At 35.9% G+C, this 22,818-nt stretch overlaps 1 protein-coding gene across 3 annotated transcripts in view; it reads right to left on the minus strand.

The window, feature by feature from the left end:
- Positions 1–2,353: 2,353 nt before the first annotated feature.
- LOC110092179 (glutamate--cysteine ligase, chloroplastic) overlaps positions 2,354–22,818 on the minus strand; it is a 97,458-nt gene continuing 76,993 nt past the window's right edge. For all 3 annotated transcript variants that reach the window (XM_020816600.2, XM_020816598.2, XM_020816599.2), the window contains exon 16: positions 2,354–2,756. In XM_020816600.2, the coding sequence (XP_020672259.1) occupies positions 2,668–2,756 (89 nt within the window). In that variant the 3' untranslated portion in view covers positions 2,354–2,667. The remainder of the gene's footprint in view (positions 2,757–22,818) is intronic.

Raw genomic sequence — 22,818 nt, forward strand, 5'->3', positions numbered from 1 at the left:
TCTTAAGGTATAATTCTTTCTTACGAATCCCTCTCGATCTAAAGTTATTTGGAGATGAAATTTCTAGGGTTTTATAAAATTTGATTTTCTTTTGAATTTTCTTTACGAAACCTTTAAGGAAGGATTAGGGAAGCAATTTAACGATGGAAATAAAATTTTTAGAGAAATTTTGGAAATAGGAAAATTAGGGCTTTTACCTAAAATTTAATTTCTATAAAGTGCTTTTACAAAAGTTATTTCTAAGGGCCTTAGGAATTTTTATAAAAAAAAAAAAAATTAAATTTTTGTAATAATTTTCATTTTTAGTAATTTCTTAATTAATTTAATTCAAAAATAATTAACCTAATTATTAATTATGTTTAGGAAAATATTTAGCTTAATGTTATGATGAAAATTCTTGATTTAGAGATTTCTAAAAGTTGGATTTATAATAATTCTAAAAATTTAGGTTAAATGATATAAAATTCTATTAATCTTTGTACGAATAATTAAAGGGAAAACGAAGGATTTAGACTTAGGAATTAGATTAAACCTTAAGGAATTGAATTGTGACACATCTTTTTGTGATTATTTTAGGTTGTGATCGTTAAAGTGAGCAAACTCTATCAAAGAAACATTTTGAGGAAGTATCGTGCTTAAGAGAGGTAGGTATTCATATTTTTGATAAAAATTTCATAATTATGTTTCGTTATTTTATACAATTCAAAAAGATTCGAATTTTTCATGTTATACAAAGTATGAACTTCATTTTTTTTTTATCAAATGATATATTCAAATCTTTTATTTCATGAAATTGGTGAACTTTCATATTAAGTTGAGATTTAATATTTTTATGTTTTGAATACATGAGTTTTGATTCACTTTTGTTCTTATTACGCATATGACTGAAAGAAATTATAATATGAGAAGGTGCATGCTAATGTGGAGTGCCCCAATGGTAAAGGGACTCGAAAGGGTTAAATGGTAAAGGGACTCGATAGAAATAAATGGTAAAGGAGGCTCTTTAGAGCCAATGGTAAAGGAATGACCAAATGATAATGTGTACCTGAATAGTACAGAATTTATGGGCACATCCGAGATGAGTGATATTATAGACATTATGCTTAATATTAATTTCATTATGTTTTTTACAAAATATGAAAGATGATGTTGAGAAAAAGATAAATGAAAGGTTTACGATTGAGAGAAAATAAATGAAAAGATTTCTTATATGTAATGTTAAGAATTTATGCAAGTTTGACCATCCTTTAATGATTTATAATGATTTTATGCAAATTTTTATGAAAGACATGAATTACTTGTTAAGCAAGTAAGCTCACCCTTGTGTGAATCTTTTTCAAGAGAACCTTCTGGAAAATAATGGCTACGAGATGACAGTACACCTACCGTCGTAGAGGACCTCAAGAAGAAAGATTTTTATATTTTATGTATCTGTTGAGTAAGTGGTTTGTATCTGTGAAGTTTGTTGGAGATTATGTAATTGTTGATATTTATGTTTGTTTATGTTTTTAATGGTTTGAGGATACTTTTGGAACTTTCAATTTGTTGTTTTTAGTAGCTCTTTCTTAATGTATATGAATGATAAAGTTTATATCTTATTGTTGTAAGAAATGAATTTGATGATATGGTTTATATGTTCTTTCGGTACGACCGACTGTTCCAGCTCCGTTATTTCGGACTAGCCGGGCCAGGTTGTGACAGTCAGATATTCCTAAAACTCATTTTTATCCAATTAAGGATAACTGGGATGCTAATCAATTTGATAGATTGATTAATTGTTTATGGCATCTCCCACATCTAACTTGGATAAAGATTAATGTAGATGCTTCTCTGGGTACCTAGTATTCTGAGCTATGTGAGGTGTCATAAGAGATCATAAAGGTAAATTCTTACTGCCATTTGGAAGACAGCTTCAACATTGGGACATTTTGCAACTTGAAATGATGGCAATCCTTGCCATTAAAGACATCATTCAGCCATGGATGTTGGAGTAGGCACTAGTATGGTTGAAGGAGATAATGTTAAAGTAATTCAACTTTTTCAGAATTGTATGGACAACATAAAATGAAAATCTAAAAGCTCCACGGACAAAGAATATTCTTCTTTCCGATTTCAAAAAAAATATGTTCCTAGATCTTATAATAAAATAGCTGATTTTTGTGCTTCTTTTTCTATACTAGGGAATTTTTTATGGTTGGATTTGTTAGACAATAATTTCCCTTCAACTCTTTTCAATGTTGAAGGATGAGCGTGATAGATTATCTCTCACTTAGTCCTGCATCTTTTTTTTTTTTTTTTCTGGAATAAAAGCTTCTGCAGTTTCAAAAAAAAAAAAAAAAAAAAAACGGCAGCAGAATTACTTATATCATATATTACATATTGTTCCAAGAGTGAAAAATCGGTTGTTTCAGAATATAAGAGGATATCGCCAACAACAATAGTTTCACTAAAGTTTACCAAACTATCTCTGCTGGTAAAGACAGGAAACCAATATTAAGATTTCAGTTTACAAATTCTTGGTTGATAGCTATCGACAATAACATGCTTGCTTCCGTCCAAAGCAGCAGAAATAGGCAGCTAGAGACCAGAGCTCAATTATTTGAGATGTAAGACAATCGTAGTTTATTCCCAAGAAAAAAATAGGGAAAATTTAGGGGTAAAAAAAAGCTAATATAACAATTCCTGGAAAACTGGATCTACACTGCATCCCCAATCTCTGTTGTACATCTCTAAGAGCTTCTCAGCAGGTGTTACTCCTGGGGCGAACGAATGTCAAGCATTAGTCATCCAAAACTTCCGACTAGCAACAATTTGATTAATTCCACAAGGAAAAAAAAAAAAAAAAAAGTGCTTATATAATATGAAAATCTAGAATTCGATGAGAACAATTTGGCATTTCCGAATGTACCCTTTGATGATACTTATATCAAATTTATACCAAAATATATAGCATTTCTCACAGGTATGTCAAATTAATATAGCTTTTGTAATTTTATTTAGCACCAAATGAAGAGTGCGTTGATCAACGGATGAGGGATACGTGAATGTTGTATATATATATTTTTTAATTTCCAAGCTATTGTTTGGTATAAAGGCGCGTGGACAACCTAATTGCATGGGAAACAATAGAATTGATTGACGTGACACACGTGTGATTTGCATAGCTAATCTTTATTCCTTTTTAGTGCTTCTTATCATATTAGGAGATGTTAAAATTCAAATAAGCTTCGTCCTTTCAGAAATTACTCACACGACTAAGTATAATATAACCTGTATCATTTTTTTTAGATCACCAAGTGATAGATTTCTTAGAATAATACGCGGCCGCTAATAATATCTTTGCTGGTATAAATAACTTAATGAAATAAGAAAAATGCCTTCACTGTCGACAAAAAATTAGCAAATATGATATTTATTCCTTCTTAGTATTTCTTATATTAAGAATGAGAAACAATAAGATTTGCTCTCGCACGACCAATATAACCTTATAATCCAAGGTTGTGAAAACCGGACCGGCCAACGAACCGGTAGAGAGCGGTTCACAGTTCAACCGGTCGAACCGGATGAGGTAATAAATAAAATTTTGATGACATAAAAATCATATAATAATATAATTTTTTTATTAGACAATAAATTGAATTCACACATTACTAATATCTTATATAATTTTAAATTTAACAAAAAATTAACTTACAAATGAATTAATAAGTTTAATATAAATAATTTTTAATTTTTTACTTTATATTGACTTTTGAGCTTGAAAGAAGTAGTACATCATGTAAAGAGATGAAACTTCATGAAATGCTTGTTTGGAATTTTTTAATTTAAAATTAAGCATTTCAAATTTGAAATTAAATTTCAAATATTTTTTAATATTTAAAAATAAGTTATTTAAAATTTAAATATTAAAAAATACAAAAGTTGAACTGGTTGGTTGAAGAGAACCGTGATCGATCCACCGATTCACCGGTTGAACCGGCGGTTCATGACAAAACCGGCCAGTTTGATGCTAGGCCGGTTCTTAGGTTGAATCGAACCGGCCTTTAGACCGGTTCACGGTTGAACCGGTCAGACCTGCCGGTCCGGTCCGATTTTTAAAGCATTGTTATAACCTTTAACATCACCATTACAAAATTAATCCAAAAATTTTATTATCTCTCGCACGACCAAGTTTGGGAAAGCCTTAAATTTTTTAAACGAAATGATAATTTCATATCAGGTGATATGTGGCCAATCATCAATCTCTACTTAAATAATAAAGCAAAGAAATAAGGAATTTACCTTTAATGTAAACAAAATATTTAGTAAACATCCCATATTTTTATATGATTTTTATTGATTTAAGAAAGCATATGATAAAGTTCCAAGAGAAGTGCTATGGAGAGTTCTACATAAGAAAGGGCTTAATAATGCTTATATTCAAGTCATTAAAGATATGTATGCATAAGCTGTTACTTGTGTTCAAGCACAAGGTGATTTGACCAAATATTTTCATATTTCAGTTGGATTACATCAAGGATCAGCATTAAGCCCATATATTTTTGCTTTAGTCATGGATGTTCTCACTAGACATTTGCAAGAGGTTGTACCCTGGTGTATGTTTTTCGATGATGATATTCTTGTTGTTAATATGACTAAAGAGAGAGTTAAAGCTAAACTTGAATTATGGAGGTGTGGGCTCCGAAAATTCGGCCCCGGCCTCCACCCGCTAATTGCTTTTCTTCAGCGAGGGAGTTTTAACGGAGTTAAGTTCCGCGGTAAATTTTGGAAGGCATATGGGTTTGTAGATAAGACACTACCCAGAGATTTCACCCTCATTTTGTGAGGACTTTATGATCTGAGTTCTGGTTTCCTATAGGCGCAAGCCCCTACAGTTAATTACCCCTCCAGATAACGAGAGAGAACTTTCGGTTAAGGCTAGTCATCAATCAGATACGTAGAGATGTGGTATCTGGCATATAGTAGCAGCATGGATTTGAATTTGGAAGGTTTGATATTTAAAATTGGAAATTTTCACCACCTTGCTCTTAAACCGGATGGTAGGGGAATGGATGAAGGACCCAATCAAGATCCCATGGTTCCGTCATCCCGAGCCATCGTGGTCCTTGGTCTACTTAGTCAGAGGAGGTAGTCGACCCAACCTGATAGAAGGATCCTTGTCGGCAGCCATGGTTGCTTCGTACAAGGGGACCTTGTAGACTTGGGATGAATATTTATCTAAGGGGACAAATTTGAATCCACCTTAACTAACATGGGATTTTGTGCCCTATCGATCATATCCTATCGATTCATATCTCTAGGAGTTGATACCACTAAGGAACGTATTGGCTCTGGTCATAACCGATATTTCGGGGTGCCATTTGGTGGCAAAACCACTAGGTTCATAGGGCCCCGGGTCATAACCGTTTATCCTGCGGTGCCATTTAGCAGCAAAATTACTGGTTATAGGACACTTACCACATCGTTACTGGCAGGAGATTGTTTGAGAATGGATCCTAGTGATATTTTCGACTAGGCATTTAGCTCTATATGAGCTAAAGTAAATTTTAATTTGTCCACCTCGGTAAACGGTTGCGGAGGGTTGATGAATTTTGCTTCAAGTGTTGATCGATTATTTCAATTTTAAATATTTTTTTGGATTTTGCGATGTTCATGGGTATTTGGGTGGCATTTGAAATATTTGGAGCACTCCTCTGATTGAGATTTGCATTCAACACGACTATCATCGGCGTGTTTGGGATCATTTACATTTAAAGCTTGAACCTTGTTGACCCTATCATCTTGTCGATAAGAGATTGGGTTTCGTAGGCTTTGTGTCTTTATTAGTGAATTCATATTGTTATAGGATTTGAAGATCTAATATGAATGTATTAAAACAAATATATTGGTCGGCACAACCGTATATTTATTTGATGGTTTAAACCCTATCAACTCCTATTGATCAGTATAGAAGGATCGGGTTCGAACTTGAATTCACTTGTCGACCCCGCATCATCCCTAGACGTCACGTGTGTACCCATAACACGCTCGTCGGGGCACATGCGGGTGTTTGGGGGCATTTTATAGTTATTTTGTTGAACCTTGTCGATTACCATTTAGTCGCTTAGGAGGATCGGGCTCAAATTTATTGACTCGCGCAGCATCCCTATAGACATCACATGTGTTCCCATGACACGCTCGTCAGGGCCCATACGAGTTCTTGATTGTATACCCCTATTTAGTGTACCTATGTGCATATAGATTATGATACATGTGTGGGGATATTTTGAAATATTTAGAAACACCATATGTCCACTTGCATGGATGTTGCGGATCCGGTGGCGTTTTGCAGCAGCTTGGAGTTGAGTTATTTACTGTCTTGTACAGGTAGACTGTCGTGCACTACTTGTTGCTTTCTGCAGGTAGTTTATAGTGCACTAACAAATCTCTAGCTTTATGTTTGTTGATATTTGCATTCATCGTAGTTCTTTGGCATTTGTTCGTAGATTGTATGTAATATTCATAGCGGGGCTCCAGCAGAAGCTTGTGGGAGCTTGTATCTATCATATTCTTTATGCACTTTATTGTGATATTAGGCTCCTGTAGTACATTCGTCACTGCTACAAGTAGGCAGGTAGATGTATTCCTCACAGGCTGGAATTGACTTTAGGATACTACATTTACTGAAGTCTTTTTGCATCTACTCATAAGTGGAATGTGGTGCATACATCTGTATTCGTAGAGAACCCGTATGTATTGCAGATCTTCACATTTTCTTTGTAGGTGATGGTTAGTGTTTATGACGGTCTCCTACAACAACTCGTAGGAGCTGGTGTGCACCATATGTCCTTCACCTTTGAGTCCTATGCAATCATCAGTGTAAGCTTCGGAGATCACTAATTCATCGAGAACTCGTAAGCCTCAATAATCTTATTCAACTTGACATTCAGAACTTGGTCGGAGTTGGATTGTCATCAAATCATTATGGTCATGTTCCTTATGACTTTATCATTTATGAATGAGATGTTGGGGATTCCATACACCAAAAGTCTTCGTTTGCTTACAAGCCGGTATCTGCGTGCTTGAAGATTTTCAATGCTTGCGTGTTGTAATCATCTCAAAAAGAGATCAATTGTTGGAGCTTTCATTGTCATTCATGAATGAGTAGTGCTTGCATGAGTTTGATATATCAACTCATATTTGTAAAGCTTGTCTATTTCAGCTCCACTTTATTTGTCACATTCATATAGATCCTTTATTGTGAGCTAAACTACAAATCAAGCTCATTAAGACTTCAATATAGAATTTTCCACTCATTCGTTGATCTTTATTTGAATGATTATGATTGCCACTTAATGTTATATGCTTGTCGTGATTGAGCATTCATTAATTTAATAATTATTTATTGATTGCATTCAAGTTCTGTTTCAAATTAGGTCCCCTGCAGTCCAAATATCGTTCAAATCTAAGTTCAAGTTCAAGTTCAATTTCTTTGTAGTTGTCCCAAACTACAATCTCAAGTCAAAGTTCCTTGCATTTGTTCTTTTTAAGTTCAATCAAGTCCAAGTCCAAGTTCATTTTTGTTCAACTCATTGTCTTATTTCATACAAAATTTTGGCAGCCTCCCGGCGCCTCCCCCATTTAAGGGAAAAATCAAGAGGAAGCCTTCCCCACGACGCTACGTGAGCACTTCAGGTAGGTGTCAAATGACACCGCAGTTGCATATATTTTTTATTTTATCCCCGCCCGCTACATGAGCGTTTAAGGGTTCTGAGCACAATTTTTCCCCCTTCTGCACTACTTGAGCATTCAGAGGTACTTATTTTTGTATTTTTATTTTTATATTTTTTTATCCCCCTCACCGCAAGCGCCGCGCCGGTTTCCCTCCCTACTACGCTATATGAGCGCGTAGAGAGTTTGTCGGCTCGTCGCTAGCATTGAAGAAGGATGTTTAAGTCGTCACATGCGCTGCGCCGGTTTCCTTCCCTACTACGCTACGTGAGCGCGTAGGGGGTTTGCCACACCGTTGCAAGCCACGAGAGAAGGATTTTGAGTTAAAAAATTTATACCTTTGCGGGGCGGCGATAAAAGAGTGCACAAAATCATTTATCTTTTTTCCTCTTTTTTTTACACACATACATATATGTATATGTATATATACATACATGTATACTTATATTTATACTATTACTATTTTAAGTCTACTCTCTCTCTCTCTCTCTCTCGGTTGAAGGAGGGGGTGGGGTAAGGTCGGTCATGAACAAGTCGCAGAAGAGGAGGCCAGTTGACGGGTTATGACAAAGATGGATGGAGATCGGGTATGCTCGGAGAGGCTGGAGGAGATGGATGCAGGAGTTTGAGGACTTCGTTTAGGCCTAAGAATTATCGGCTAATGGAGGAGGTGGAAGAGGCGTGGGAAGTGGAGTTGAGTTGGTAGAGGGATTTCGACCTGGTGGAGTTTGGCAGAGACAGAGCAAAATTGGAGGAGCAGAGAGGGGAAGCAGGCTGATTCGTGAGCCAGAGCAACCGAACAGCTTCGTTCCAGTTGCTTATAACGACGAAGACTTAGTTCGAAAATATTAGAAATGATATTTCTTTATTAGATTTAGATGAGAAATTTACTCTTAACAAGACACAATGGAGAAAAAGGATTCATGTCGCCGACCCCATATAGTGGGATAAAAGCTTATTGTTGTTGATGTATATATTTTGAAATGTGTAAAAAATATATAAATGATAGCTATATTTTTATTGATTATCAAAATAGTAAATAATAACTAATAAATATACTAAGCATATTTATTCATTATATAAAATATAAGGTTATTATATTTAAACAAATGTACTTTATGCTGTCAACAAATTTAATTTCCCCATCTAATCTATTTTGTCCCGAGTAGATTAATTCTCCCACCAGTTCATCCCTTATAACCCAAACGTAGTGGGATAAAGGATCCAGTGAAAAATAATAACATATAGTAACTATTGGACGGCCTCGATATTATAGAGTAAGTAATATCATCTTATTTAGGACAATTCTTCATATTAGAGAGCTAGTGATCCTTTAAAGGCAACCAATGAACATACTCCCTAGCCTATTTAAGTTGATCTGGTGTAAAGGAAAATATTATTGTGTACTTAGGTTACTACCATTTTCTTGAGATCATGGGAGCCAACGGGCTAACTTCTAATAGAGCTAAAGAAGGAAAGTCAGTTAGACCAAATACATCGTAAAAAAGGAGCCTATACCACACTACATCAACCCTTCAGGTCTACACTTGGGTGGAAGTTCTTAAACCTGGGTGTGTATTTGCCTAAGAGGACAAATTTGAATCCACCTTAGCTAACAGAGGGCTTTGTGCCCTATCGAGCATATCCTATTGATTCATATCTCAAAAATTTGTTGACACTAAGGAACGTAATGCCTCTGGCATAACTGGTATTTCATGGTGCCATTTGGCGGCAAAACCATTTGATTCATAAGGGTCTGCATCATAACCGTTTATCCTGCGGTGCCATTTGGCAGCAAAAATGCCAGTTAGAGGACACATACCACGTCCTTACTAGCAAGAGATTGTTTGAGAATGAATCCTAGTGATATTTTCGACTAGACATTAGCTCAATGTGAGCTAAAGTAAATTTTAATTTGTTTACCCAGCAAACTGTTGCAAAAAGTGGATGGATTTTGCTTTAAAACATTTGATGGATATATTTCAATTTTAAATATCAATGGGATTTTGGGATTTTGAGAATTTTGAACTTTTAGACATTGGGGAGGCATTTTGAATTATTTGGAATGGACCCCTCCGGTTGAGATTTGCATTCAACACAGCCATCATCAGGGTGAGTGCGGTCAATTGAAAGTTTCATTGATTTGACCTTGTTGACTTTGTCAGTTTGCTGACAGAAGATCGGGTTCGTCATAGGCTTTGTGCCTTTATTAATGAATTCTCATTGGTATAGGCCTCAAAGGCCTAATTTGAATGTATTATGACAAATATACTGGCGTATATTTGTTTGATAGTTCGAACCTTACGACTCCTATTAATCCACATAAAAAGATCGGGTTCGAACTTGAATTCACTTATTGACCCGCGTAGCATCCCTATACATCACGCGTGTACTTGTAACACATTCGTCATGATTTTATCGATGAATCTTTCTTATAAAGGGCCTTGAAGGCTTAATATGAATGTATAAAATAAATATCTCGGACGGCCTCGTAACCGCATATTTATTTAATGGTTTGAACCGTGTCGAGAAGGATTAGGTTTGAACTTAGATTCATCATTTAGCCCGTGCAACATTCCTAGACGTCACATGTGTATCGAAAACACGCTCGTCGGGGCCAATGCAGGCTTTGTGGTTGAATTTGCCCATTTTGTGTACCTATTTGTATACAAATTACAGTACACGTGCGAGGGCATTCTTGAAACTTTTGTAAATGCCTTATGTCCGCTTACATAGATGTTGCGGATCAAGTGGCATAACGTAACAGCTTCTGAATTGAGTTGTTTGTTGTTTTATACAAGTAGATTGTCGTGCACTACTTATTACTTTTTGCATATGGATTATAGTGCACTAACAAATCTACTTCTTTCACCAGTAGGTATTGCTATATACTATAGTTCCCTTGCTTTCTTCTTAGAGATGGCATGTTAAGTGTATAACAGGTTTCCTATAAAAGTTCATAGGAACTTGTATTTGTTACATTCTTTATATATTTTGCTATGATCTTTGGCCCATACAGTACATCCGTCATTACAACAGGTATGCAGGTAGATGTATTCCTTCACAGACTAAAATTGACTACAGGATACTGCATTTACTGAAGTCTTTTTGTATCTACCTACAAATAGCATGTAATACGTACATCCATGTTTGTATAGAGATTATACGTATTACAGATATTTCATTATTACTCATAAGCACCATACTTCACAGAAGAGCTTCCTACAATGATTAGTAGGAGTTCAAATTCATCATGGATTTGTTGTTTCACTTTGTATGCAACTGATAGCATTTCTTTGTGTGCCTGATAATCTCTTAGTATTTGATGAAAACCTCATGTTATTGATTGCAAGCAGATTAGTGCATTCTTGGGCAAGCTAATTAATTGTCGAGTATAGGGAGATCACTACACTCGTTGTATGTTAACTATTATTGTATGCTAGCAGATCATCGCATTCTCTACAATCACTATTGAATGTTAATTACAAACGAATCGTATTGAACATCGCAAATCTTCCATTGTCATGTGGAGATGATTCAAATCTTATGTGGTGAATTTGCTTGATAACATTTGCATTCCAATCCATGTGACAATCAATATCTTAATGAAGTTTGGTATTTTTGATTGCAACCATATCATTGTGCTTTCCAATTAACATTCGCTTGTGAATGGGTTGCACTCGTTGTATGTCTTTTTAGTCATTGCACCCATTTTGAGTCAACTGATTGCATGAATTTTATTGTTACTTGTGAGTTAGTATTTGCAAGCTCCTTATCTCCATCCGTGGTTTATAGCATGTAGAGTGATTCTTCACAAGCATCTTGTTTGCTCATGAGCATATCATGTTCATTTGAAGTCTTGACACAAATCCTTGCATATTTGTTTGGGTTTGCTCCCCATCATTCATTTAAGTCCAAGCCCAACGTTTCTTTTGATCATTCAACTTAAGCTTGAATTTGCAAGTCTTTGTCATCTAATTCAGATTGAGCTTCAAATTATTTGAATTCAATTTGAGTTTATCATTCACTTAGGTTCAAATTACAATCATGTTCAAGTTCTTTATTTAGTTCATCTAAGCTCAAGTTCTCAACAGTCCAGCTAAAGTTCATGTTCGAGTCCAATTCAACTTCATTTCATTGTTCATATAGATCCCCTATTGTCCTTTTTCACTTGATCCTTGCTTGTAGATATATTGGACGTTATGTTGAAGTCCACGAGTCTTTTGCTTGATTGTTGGTGATCTAAGTCTTTAATTAGCATTTGTATTGATGTGATTTTTTTGTTTGCTAAGTTAAAGCTCGATTTCTCATGGCATATTCAAATTCAAGTCCTTCTGATTCGTTGAAGTTCATATTCATTTAGATTTCAGTTCATTTAAGTCGATTGTATCAAGTCCACAAGTCCTATATTGTCCTTTGAGTTCAATCAAGCTCAAGTCCAAGTACTTGTATCTTCAGTCCAAATTTCGACAGCCTCCCGAGGTCTCCCCTGTTTAGAGGAAAACTACAGGAGTCTGGGCCTTCCCACTACGCACAATAAAGGCGTGTATTGTAGGTGTCCTTAGACACCACGGCCGTGGCCTTTTCCCACAACGCACAATAAAGGCGTGTATGGGGTCTTTGAATGTACCTGTTTTAAAAACAGGTCGACTTTTCTCCCACTCGAGGGTACTTATAAGTAACCCCGCCTTGCCGTAAGCATCGCACTGGATTCCCATCCCACCATGTGCAATAAAGGCGTGTATAGGAGATTTTTTGGTGCGCCAAAATGGGGCTTAGGTGATTACCCGTCTCGTTGCAAGCACCGTGACGCACTTCCTCCCACCATGCTAATAAAAACATGTATAGATGGTCGTTTTGTCGCATTGCAAGCCTTGAAGGCGGGTTCTCCGAGTTTTAAAGTTAAGGGATTATACCTTGGCGGCCAGTGAGGGTGTTGACATGCATATTAAGGCAAGTATACTTAAATTATAATTACAGATAAATTAATTATAATTTGTTATATTTAATCTACAACTAATTATATTTAATTTAAAATTAATTACAAATCAATTAGATTTAATTTATAATTAATTAAAAATTAACTATAATTAATTACAATTAATACATAATTAATTATTTTTCATTTAAGATTAATTATAAATTATTTGAATTTAATCTATAATTAATTATAATTAGTCATATTTAATTTATAACTAATTATATTTAATTTAAGATTAATTATAAATTAATTGAATTTAATTTATAATTAATTATAAATTAATTATAATTAGTCATATTTAATTTATAACTAATTATATTTAATTTAAGATTCATTATAAATTAATTAAATTTAATTTAAGATTAATTAAAAACCAATTATAATTAATCCCAAATAATAATAATAATAATAGTAAAATTAATACTTATTTGAGCAGGATTAATGCTTGATTTGAGTCAGATTTAGTCAAATCCTGCTAAACAGGGTTAACGGAGAGTTTAACTCTCTGTTTCAAGTGATTTAGCCGAAAAAGCACACGGAAGGAAGGGAGATGGCTACGCTCGATCAAGCAAGCTCCCAACCTTTGCTTCATATTAGAAATGTCGTAGCTCCCGGTCCAACAAGAGGGGAACGTCGTCGAAGGCGCGTGTGCAAGAGATTATCTTACCTTCACAACTAGCAAACTCTTGTTCTGGCTTCCGATTAAATGTTGTGACTTCTAATTTGGTAGGAAGGGAAAGTCGTTAAAGGTGCAAAGTCGGACAACAACGGAGGAGGTAGGCTAGTCTCCCCTCCTCTCTCTCTCTCTCTCTCTGTCTCTCTCTCTCTCTCTCTCTCTCTCTCTCTCTCTCTCTCTCTCTCTCTCTCTCTCTCTCTCTCTCTCTAGATCGAAGGAAACGGGATGTCGGGAGGTTTCAGTCGCAGGAGTAGGGTCGAACAAGTCTTGTTCGCAATCCAGCGAGCTCTAATGGCTACTTCCAATTCGACAAGTAGTAACATCTTCGAATGAGGCGTCGAGATGAGGAAGTTCGGCGGACCTAGGGCAGTAGGAGGTGTCGGCTTCAGAAGTGGAAGGAAATGAGCGAGAGGAAGGGATCAAGGCTTCCGTGTGGGATTCGCGAGTAGTAGCCCGAAGGCTCCATTTTGTTCGTGTTTTATAGACAAGGATGGACCTCGAGCGGGGTTTGAACAGGAACGCGGATAAACGATGTAAACGGTGCCGAGCTATAGGACTTTACGGGATTTGTGGATTTGTGCGGAGAAGCGACGTAAACGGCGCCAAGCTGTAGGACTGTACAGGATTTCTTGCGGGATTTGTGGATTTGTACGGTATTACAGCAGGTATTTCCTTCTTTTTTTTGTTTCTTTTGGCTGTTTAATAGGGTCAACAAATGCTCCCTAATAAATGTGGTAAGCGTCTAGAGCGAATCACATTTGTTGTATATTGATTGACCATATAGTTCTCTAAATATTTACTCTAGATGTCACATAGAGGTCTTCCTTTTTGTGAATCTCTAAAAGTTTGCTTGGATTTCACACTAAGATTTTTATTTAGTGGATCTCCAAAAGTTTACTTGGATGTCACACTAAAATTTTCATTCTATAGATCTCCAAGAGTCCATCTCTGTGCCTTCATGGATCCTTAGATGCATTTGTAATCTTCAGTATAGTTGATATATTTACTCTTGGTCAAGTAGAGAGCCATGGGGTGGTGAGAGGGCACTTCATACTCAGATCCCTAGAATATTACCTCGTAGATTGACAATAGTATATAGCACTACCACTTTCTGTTCTTCTTTTAGATCTCCAAAAGTTTGTTCGGATGTCACACTAAGATTTTCCTTCTATAGATCTTCAAGAGTCCATCTTTGTGCCTTTATGGATCCTTAGATGCATTTGTAATCTTCAGTATAATTGATATATTTGCTCTTGGTCAAGTAGAGATCCATGGGGTAGTGATAGAACACTTCATACTAAGATCCTAGAATATTACCTCGTAGATTGACAATAGTATATAGCACTGCCACTTTCTATTTTTCTTTTGGCACCACTGTCACTTTAGTTTATAACCTTTTTGTAAATAATCAACATTCTTCTTTGCCATAATTCTGTATGGATGTGATCTTTCTGCCGTATATACATAAGCGTTGTTCAGAATTTGTCTGAGCTTTGTAGATTCGTCATATGACGGGACTTTACTGCCTCTAAAATCAATAGTATCTTGCTCAAATTGTATTATATGCAGATAGCACATTCAATTTACGAATGATCTTCCATTCTTACTTCCTTTAGCTGCATTATGGCAAAAAATTTTAAACATTTACTTGGGAATCTCGGTACGCAGTATGATGTCGACCCAAATAAATATTTAAAATATTTCTAGTTTTAAGGAACACTTGTAGATCTCATCCAAGGTGCTTCTTTTTATAGCTTTAGCTACTTGTTAAAGTCAGCATTTGTACTCTCTATGGATTCAATTAGGGACACTTGGAGCATATGCTTGAAAAATTTGGAGTAGATCCAGTGGAAGATAAGATTAAAGAGAGTCACCTTATATGATTTGGTCACATAAAACGGAAACCTTCCAATGACTCGGTTAAGAAAGTAGAAGTATTAGCTTTGATTTATATTAAGAAATATGGAGGTAGACCTAAAAAGATTTAGTTTGAAAATATTAGAATTGATATTTCTTTATTAGATTTACATGATAATTAGACTCTTAACAGGACACAATGGAGAAAAAGGATTCATGTCGCCGACCCCGAATAGTGGGATAAAGGCTTATTGTTGTTGTTGTATATATTTTGAAATGTGTAAAAAATATATAAATGATAGCTATATTTTTATTGATTATCAAAATAGTACATAATAACAAATAAATATACTAAGCATATTTATTCATTATATAAAATAGAAGGTTATTATATTTAAACAAATGTACTTTATGTGTTCAACAAATTTAGTTTTCCCCGTCCAATCTATTTGTCCTGAGTAGATTAATTCTCCCACCAATTCATCCCTTATAACCCAAGTGTAGTGGGATAAAAGATCCTGTGAAAAATAATAACATATAGTAACTATTGGACGGCCTTGATATTAGAGAGTAAGTATTCTCATCTTATTTAGGACCATTCTTCATATTAGAGAGCTAGTGATCCTTTGAAGGCAACCAATGAACATGCTCCCTAGCCTATTTAAGTTGATCTAGTGTAAAGGAAAATATTATTGTTTACTTAGGTTCCTACCATTTTTCTTGAGATCATGGGGAGCCAACGGGAAGGATTGTTCTAACTTCTAATAGAGCTAAAGAAGGAAAATCAGTCCGACCAAATACATATTAAAAGAGGAGCCTAGACCACACTACATCAACCCTTCATGTCTACACTTGGGTGGAAGTTCTTAGACCATTAATTTTTAGCATGTTTTACACTTCCATGATTATCATACATTCCCATATGAATTGTTCATAATGTGAAATTTTTCTGATTGGTATGCATAGATCTCTTCATAGCCCATCACTGCTTGAATTTTCATGTAAATTAAACAAATAATAACATATAAATGAATGAAATGTGTTTGGTAGTATTATTATTATTTTTGGTTAACTTATAGTGGACCAACCAATCTCAATGGAAACACTCTCATGGAAGGCAGTTGTAATCAGTATTAGAAAGAAAGTCTTTTCACATGGGAATTGATGGGGTTTCCCAGGCTTCGACTCAAAGTGTACCTCATAAAATTTGGTAACCATCATGAATGAACAAGAATGATCCAAAGTCATGAAAGAATGAATGGTATACATATGAACCTTATCGATATATATATCATGATTGTTTGAATGCTTATAGGAAAGACTTGTTATAATCAATGATTCATAGTTATATGAATGGATTTTCTCTTCATGATTTTACTTGTTATTATAATGAATGAATGTATCGTATACATATGAACCTTATTGATATATATCATGATTGTTTGAATGCTTATAGGAAAAGACTTACTATAACATGACATGCTTATTCATTGTTTCATAGTTATGTGAACCAATTTTCTCTTCATGATTGTACTTTTTATTATGATACTTGAAAACACATGCCATTTGCCCATACCCTACTAAACTTCCATGTGCATAATGAGCTATTTCATTGAGTACTATTTAATGTGTAAAGAACACTTTCGTAAGTCAATAACGGTCAGCTAATTAGATCTATTTGGCAACATCCAAATAGACACCAAACTAGACGTTTCATCCAACGATTAAAAAGGCGGAAGAGGCGTACACACTGAGACGCGACTCAAGGCGAGGTGAAGCATTTGCGCGTTGAGGCTTACGCCTCGTTGGATTTGGCGGAGCGTGCGCTTATTTCGCATAGGGCGTAGGCTTCGGTTCGTAACGCCTCGAAGCGAAACGAGGCACCGCTTCGATTTGTAAGTATATAGACCGAGCGGTGAGAGCCGTGTAAGAGTCGAGTATTAGGGTAACATACTTGCTTCTGCTTCTGGTGAGAACTGAAAGGCGAACTCCGTCGACTTCGACGACCACAGTTCGGTCGAGTTCGAACATAACTGGAGGTGATCGAAGGTAACGATTTATTTCTTCTTCTCTTTCTTCCCGTAATCTTCCAGTCATTTGCTTCATGTCTCGCTTCTTCTTCTCCAGCTTCCTGTAATCCTCGGTTCTTTTTTCACGGCTAGGTAACGATCTTTCTTCCCGTTATTTGCTTCATGTCTCGCTTCATCAGATTGTACATGCTCGGTACTGCTCAGTACATGCTCGGTACCGAGGAGTACATGCTCAGTACACGCTCGGTACTGAGCGGTACATGCTCGGTACACGCTCGGTTATGAGCAGTACATGCTCAGTACACGCTCGGTACTGAGCGGTACATGAGTACACGCTCGGTACTGAGCAGTACATGCTCGGTACACGCTCGGTACTAAGCAGTACATGCTCGGTACACGCTCGGTACTGAGCGGTACATGAGTACATGCTCGGTATTGAGCAGTACATGCTCGGTACACGCTCGGTACTGAGCAGTACATGCTCGGTACACGCTCGGTACTGAGCGGTACATGAGTATATGCTCGGTACATGAGTGGTACACGCTCGGTACATGCTCGGTAAGGCAATTAATTATAGATTAAATATAATTAATTATATATTTTTAACTTAATGGTAAAATAAATCTAATGAATTTATAATTAATTTTAAATTAAATATAATTAATTATATATTAATTATAATTAGTTTATCATTAATTATAAATTATATATTTTAATTTATAATTAATAATAAACTGAATATAATTAATTATATGTCAAATATAATTAATTATATATAATTTGTAATTAATTATGAATTAAATTTTCTCGCTCTCTCCCTCGATCCACGTACCAACGTCTACAACCCCGCGAAGGTATGCATTATCTAAAACACAGATTCTCTCCTTCATTGTATGTGGCGAACCGAAAAACTGCCTATACACGCCTTTATTGCGCGTGGTGGGATGGGACCCTGGTCCGACGCCTACGACGAGGCGGGCAATCACCTAAACTCTACTTCGGCGTTCGTGGTGCACCGTAAAACCGCCTATACACGCCTTTATTGTACGTGGTGGGATGGGACCCCGGTGCGGCGCCTACGACGAGGCGGGGTCACTTATAAGTACCCCCGAGCGGCGGGAAAGCAAATTGTGTCTTTTAAAACAGGTACCGAAGACCCCATGCACGCATTTATTGTGCGTGGTGGGAGAAAAGATCACGGCCGCAGTGTCCTCGTCCGAGGACACCTACCATACACGCCTTTATTGCGCGTGGTGGGAAAGGCCCAATTTTCTGTAGTTTTCACCTAAACGGGGGAGACGCCGGGAGGCTGCCGAAATTTCGGGTGAATATACAATCGCACTCGGACCTGTTTGAACTCAAAAGAATAATAACCTGGACTTTTGAATAAAATCTAAATGACTTGATAAAGAATTGAACCCAAGTAAAATGAAATTGAACTAGACTCAAGTAAGAACTTGAATGAACCTGCAAAGACTCCAGAAGACAGTGAACAAAGTAAACTTTGACATTGAACTAAAATTTGTGGATATAGAACTTGAGCTTATTATTTGAACTCGGACTTGAACTCATGCAAAGGACCTGATTGGGGCTCAAGTGAACTTGCATAAATTGAACTCAAGTAAAATTTGATTTAGAACCATAATAGACACAAATTTGACTTGAATCAGATGAGGAAGACTCATAAGCTTGAACATTGACTTCTATGAACTGAGCTAGAAGTTGTGACAACAAGGAACTTGGATACAAAATGGGCAAGACTTTAAATAAATTTGAACATGAAACGGATTTGGCATGAACTTGAATATGAACCCAAATTGAAGATGAATGATTTCTTGAGCAATAAATTTCATAACGGGATCGTCACTTCAATTTGAAAGCGAATCTTAATCATTCAAGTGGATATAAATGAGCATGAAGCTTGTGTTGATCAAGTAATTCCAAATGCAATTCAATGGCAAGACAAAATATTTGGTCAATCGTACGCAAATAATAATATCTCCTATATGTATATGTAAAGAAAGAAAGTGGTAGTGCAAAGAAGAAATGTTTGAAGATCACATACTAAGTTCAAGTTGAAATATGACTCTCCTACAACCAACACATGATGACATACAAACTCTCAATGACACCAAAAGATCATATACAAGAAACATAGTATCCTACAAATAATCAAAGGACTGCACTTACTTATAGATGCATACAACAGTCTCTTATGGATATGGAGCTAGCTTACAAATAAATACAATAGTAAATGCCTACGAAATTATAAAAGAAGACTTGTCATACATATGATGTGCTATCTACGGATAAATACAAAAGATCTATAATGGATTATTCTGTGATATAGACACAGTAACATATTTGCAAATCAAAGTTGATGATAACACATTAGGTGCTATTGATCATAAGTTGATACCAAAGATCCATTCCACATTTTAGATGTAAGAATCAGTAATGCAGTGAAAAATGCAAGTTATTGATTCAAGATATTGGTCACTGATTTCGAAGTGTAAGGCATTGGTAAGGATACAATCAGCCAAGGTAGAAGTGGTGGGTTCTTCAAGCCAATAACAGAAAACAAGGAAGACGACATAATTGATAAAGCACTTATTGATTTCTATATGAGTTTTGGAAAGAGAAAGCCAGATCAAATCAAGATTGAGTGAATCTCAAATCAACTAAGTTATGAATATTGAGTTGGATAAGATTATAGAGGCTTGCAAATTTCTTGATGAACAGTAATCGTGCATCCAACATATTGTCTGTGTGCAAATATTGAAGTACTACAACAAGTGCAAGCTCCTACGACAAAAGCAGGAGATTCGTTGGTGTACTACATCTACCCACATAAATCATGCAAGTAGTGCACGACAGTCAACCTGTACAAAGCAGCGAACAAGTCTATTCAAAAGCTGCTACGCCACGCCACCGGATCCGCAACTTCTATGCAAGCAGATAGAAGGCGTTTACAAATATTTCCAGAATACTCATGCATGTGCACCGTAGTTTGTATACACATAAGTACACTAAAAGGGGTAAAAGCAATCATAAAACCTGCATGGGCCCCGGCGAGCGTGTTATTGGTACACACGTGACATCTAGGGATGCTGCGCGGGTCAATAAGTGAATTCAAGTTTGAATCCAATCCTTCTATACGGGTTAATAGGAGTCTACAGGGTTCGAACTACCAAGCAAATACACGGTTGTGTTGACCGGTGTATTTGTTTAAATACATTCATATTAGGCCTTCAAGACCTATAATCAAGAGAATTCACTAAGGCGCGAAGCCTACAAAACCCGATCCTCCTAATCAGATAAATAGGAGTGGACAGGGTTCGAACCATCAGATAAATATACGGTCACAAAGTTAACCAGAATATTTATTTTATACATTCATATTAGGCCTTCAAGGCCTATAATTAAGGGAAATTCACAAGCAAAGGCAGGAAGCCTACGACACCTGATCCCCTATCGGTAATTTGATAGGGTCGACAAGGTTCAAGATATAAATAGAAAAGACCTCAAACACCCCAATGATGGCCATGTTAAATGTTTATCTCAACCGGAGGGGTTCACATATATTTTCAAGCTCCACCCATATATTTCAAAAATCCAAAAATCCAAAGTCCAAAATCCCTAAATCCTAAAAATATTTAAAATTTGGAATCCAACCATCAATTACTTAAAGCAAAATTCATCCACCCTCCGCAATAGTTTGCCGGAGTGGACAAATTAAAATTAAATTCAACTCACAAAGAGCCAAATACCTAGTCGAAAATATCACTAGGATCCATTCTCAAACAATCTCCTGCCAGTAATCTAAGTCTACTTATATCATTGCCTTAAATATTTCAGTTCAGATTGGACTGGTGGCATGCATACTCTTCCCAACCAATTAAGGCTTCGTTTGGGACGGCTTTTTTGTTGCTTCTTAAAGCAACTTTTTAGTACGAAACTTAAAATTTTTATATTAGAAAGCTGCTTTAAGAAGCAACAAAAAACTTGTCCCAAACAAAGCCTAAATATGATGGGACTTAAGTTAATGGCTCATACTCATGCTGTAACTTCTATATAAAATTCCAAACCCAATCAATTGAAGTGCTGCAGAATGGATCTCTACCTCACCTCTTTGCAACATTGTCATCTCTGCTTAGTACTTGGATGCATAAGAAATATGCCAGAACTCTGCTATTAGACACTTCAATACCATCTAGTGCCTTAATCAAACAAACAAATTACTTGATTCTTGTCTAGATTTTGACTTCTTAGACTTAGGCTGTATTTGGGATGACTTTCTTATTGCTTCATAAAACAGTTTTTTAATATAATTTTTTTAATTTTTGTACCTTGGTGTATGCTTTTTGCTAATGATATTTTCTTATTGATAAGACTAGAGAGGGAGTTGAAGGTAAACTTGAATTATGGAGGTCAACCTTAGAGTCTAAAGGTTTTCGCTTGAGTAGATCTAAAATTGAATTTATGGAGTATAATTTTAATAGTAATAAACCTAGTGAGGGGATTGTGGCTTTGGGCGATCAAGTCATTAATAAGAGTACACATTTTAGATATCTTGAATCTATTGTTCAGAGTGATGGTGAAATAGATGGGGGGATATTATCAGCAGAATTCAAGTTGGAAGGTTGAATTGGAGGAATGCATCGGGCTTGTTGTGTGATAGAAACGTTCCCCTCAAACTTAAGGGAAAATTCTATAAGATGGTGGTGAGACTTGCAATGTTTCATGGTGCCGAATGTTGGCCTTTAAAAGAAAAGCATAATACTAGGTTAAGTGTAGCAGAGATGAGGATGCTCAGATGGATGAGTGGCTTTATCCTTAGAGATAGGATACGAAATGAGCATATACGTGAAAAGGTTGGAGTAGCGCAAGTGGAAGATAAGATTAGAAAGAGTCGCCTTAGATGGTTTGCCCACATAAAACGACTACCTTCCGATGACCCGGTTAGGAAATTAGAGGTATTAGATTTGACTTATGTTAAGAAAGGTAGAAGTAGACCTATAAAGACTAGGTTAGAAAATATTAAAAATGGTCTTTCATTATTAGATTTAAACAAGAATTTGACTTTTAACAGGAAACAATGGAGAAAAAGGATTCATGTAGCCGACCCCACGTAGTGGGACAAAGGCTTGATGTTGTTGTTGTTGTATTTGATCTTTTAAGACAAATGGCACTACAAGGTCAAGGAAAATGAGAACACTTGTTGATTAAAAGTGACATTATCATGTCATGAGTCAATTGAATGCTGCCAAGATACATGACACATTAAGATAAACTGGTGGTGAATTCGAGAGTTAACGCAAAAAATGGATTAATTTTGCGTGACAACTATTATGCAACCAATAAGATTGACACCACAAGTCATGATATGATCATTCACTATATTTATGTATGTCATAGAAAGTGGGCAAAACACAAACCAATTTGATAAATAAGATACAATTCTTGAAGCACTCCAAGAAATTTCAACCGAAAAAGTTCACAGGTACAAACAACTCATTTAAGGAAGAGAATTGGCTCACGTGCGTGAATACATTCGTGTTGAT

This window comes from Dendrobium catenatum, unplaced genomic scaffold, assembly GCF_001605985.2.
Source record: "Dendrobium catenatum unplaced genomic scaffold, ASM160598v2 fragScaff_scaffold_1477, whole genome shotgun sequence".
Lineage (NCBI taxonomy): Eukaryota > Viridiplantae > Streptophyta > Magnoliopsida > Asparagales > Orchidaceae > Dendrobium > Dendrobium catenatum.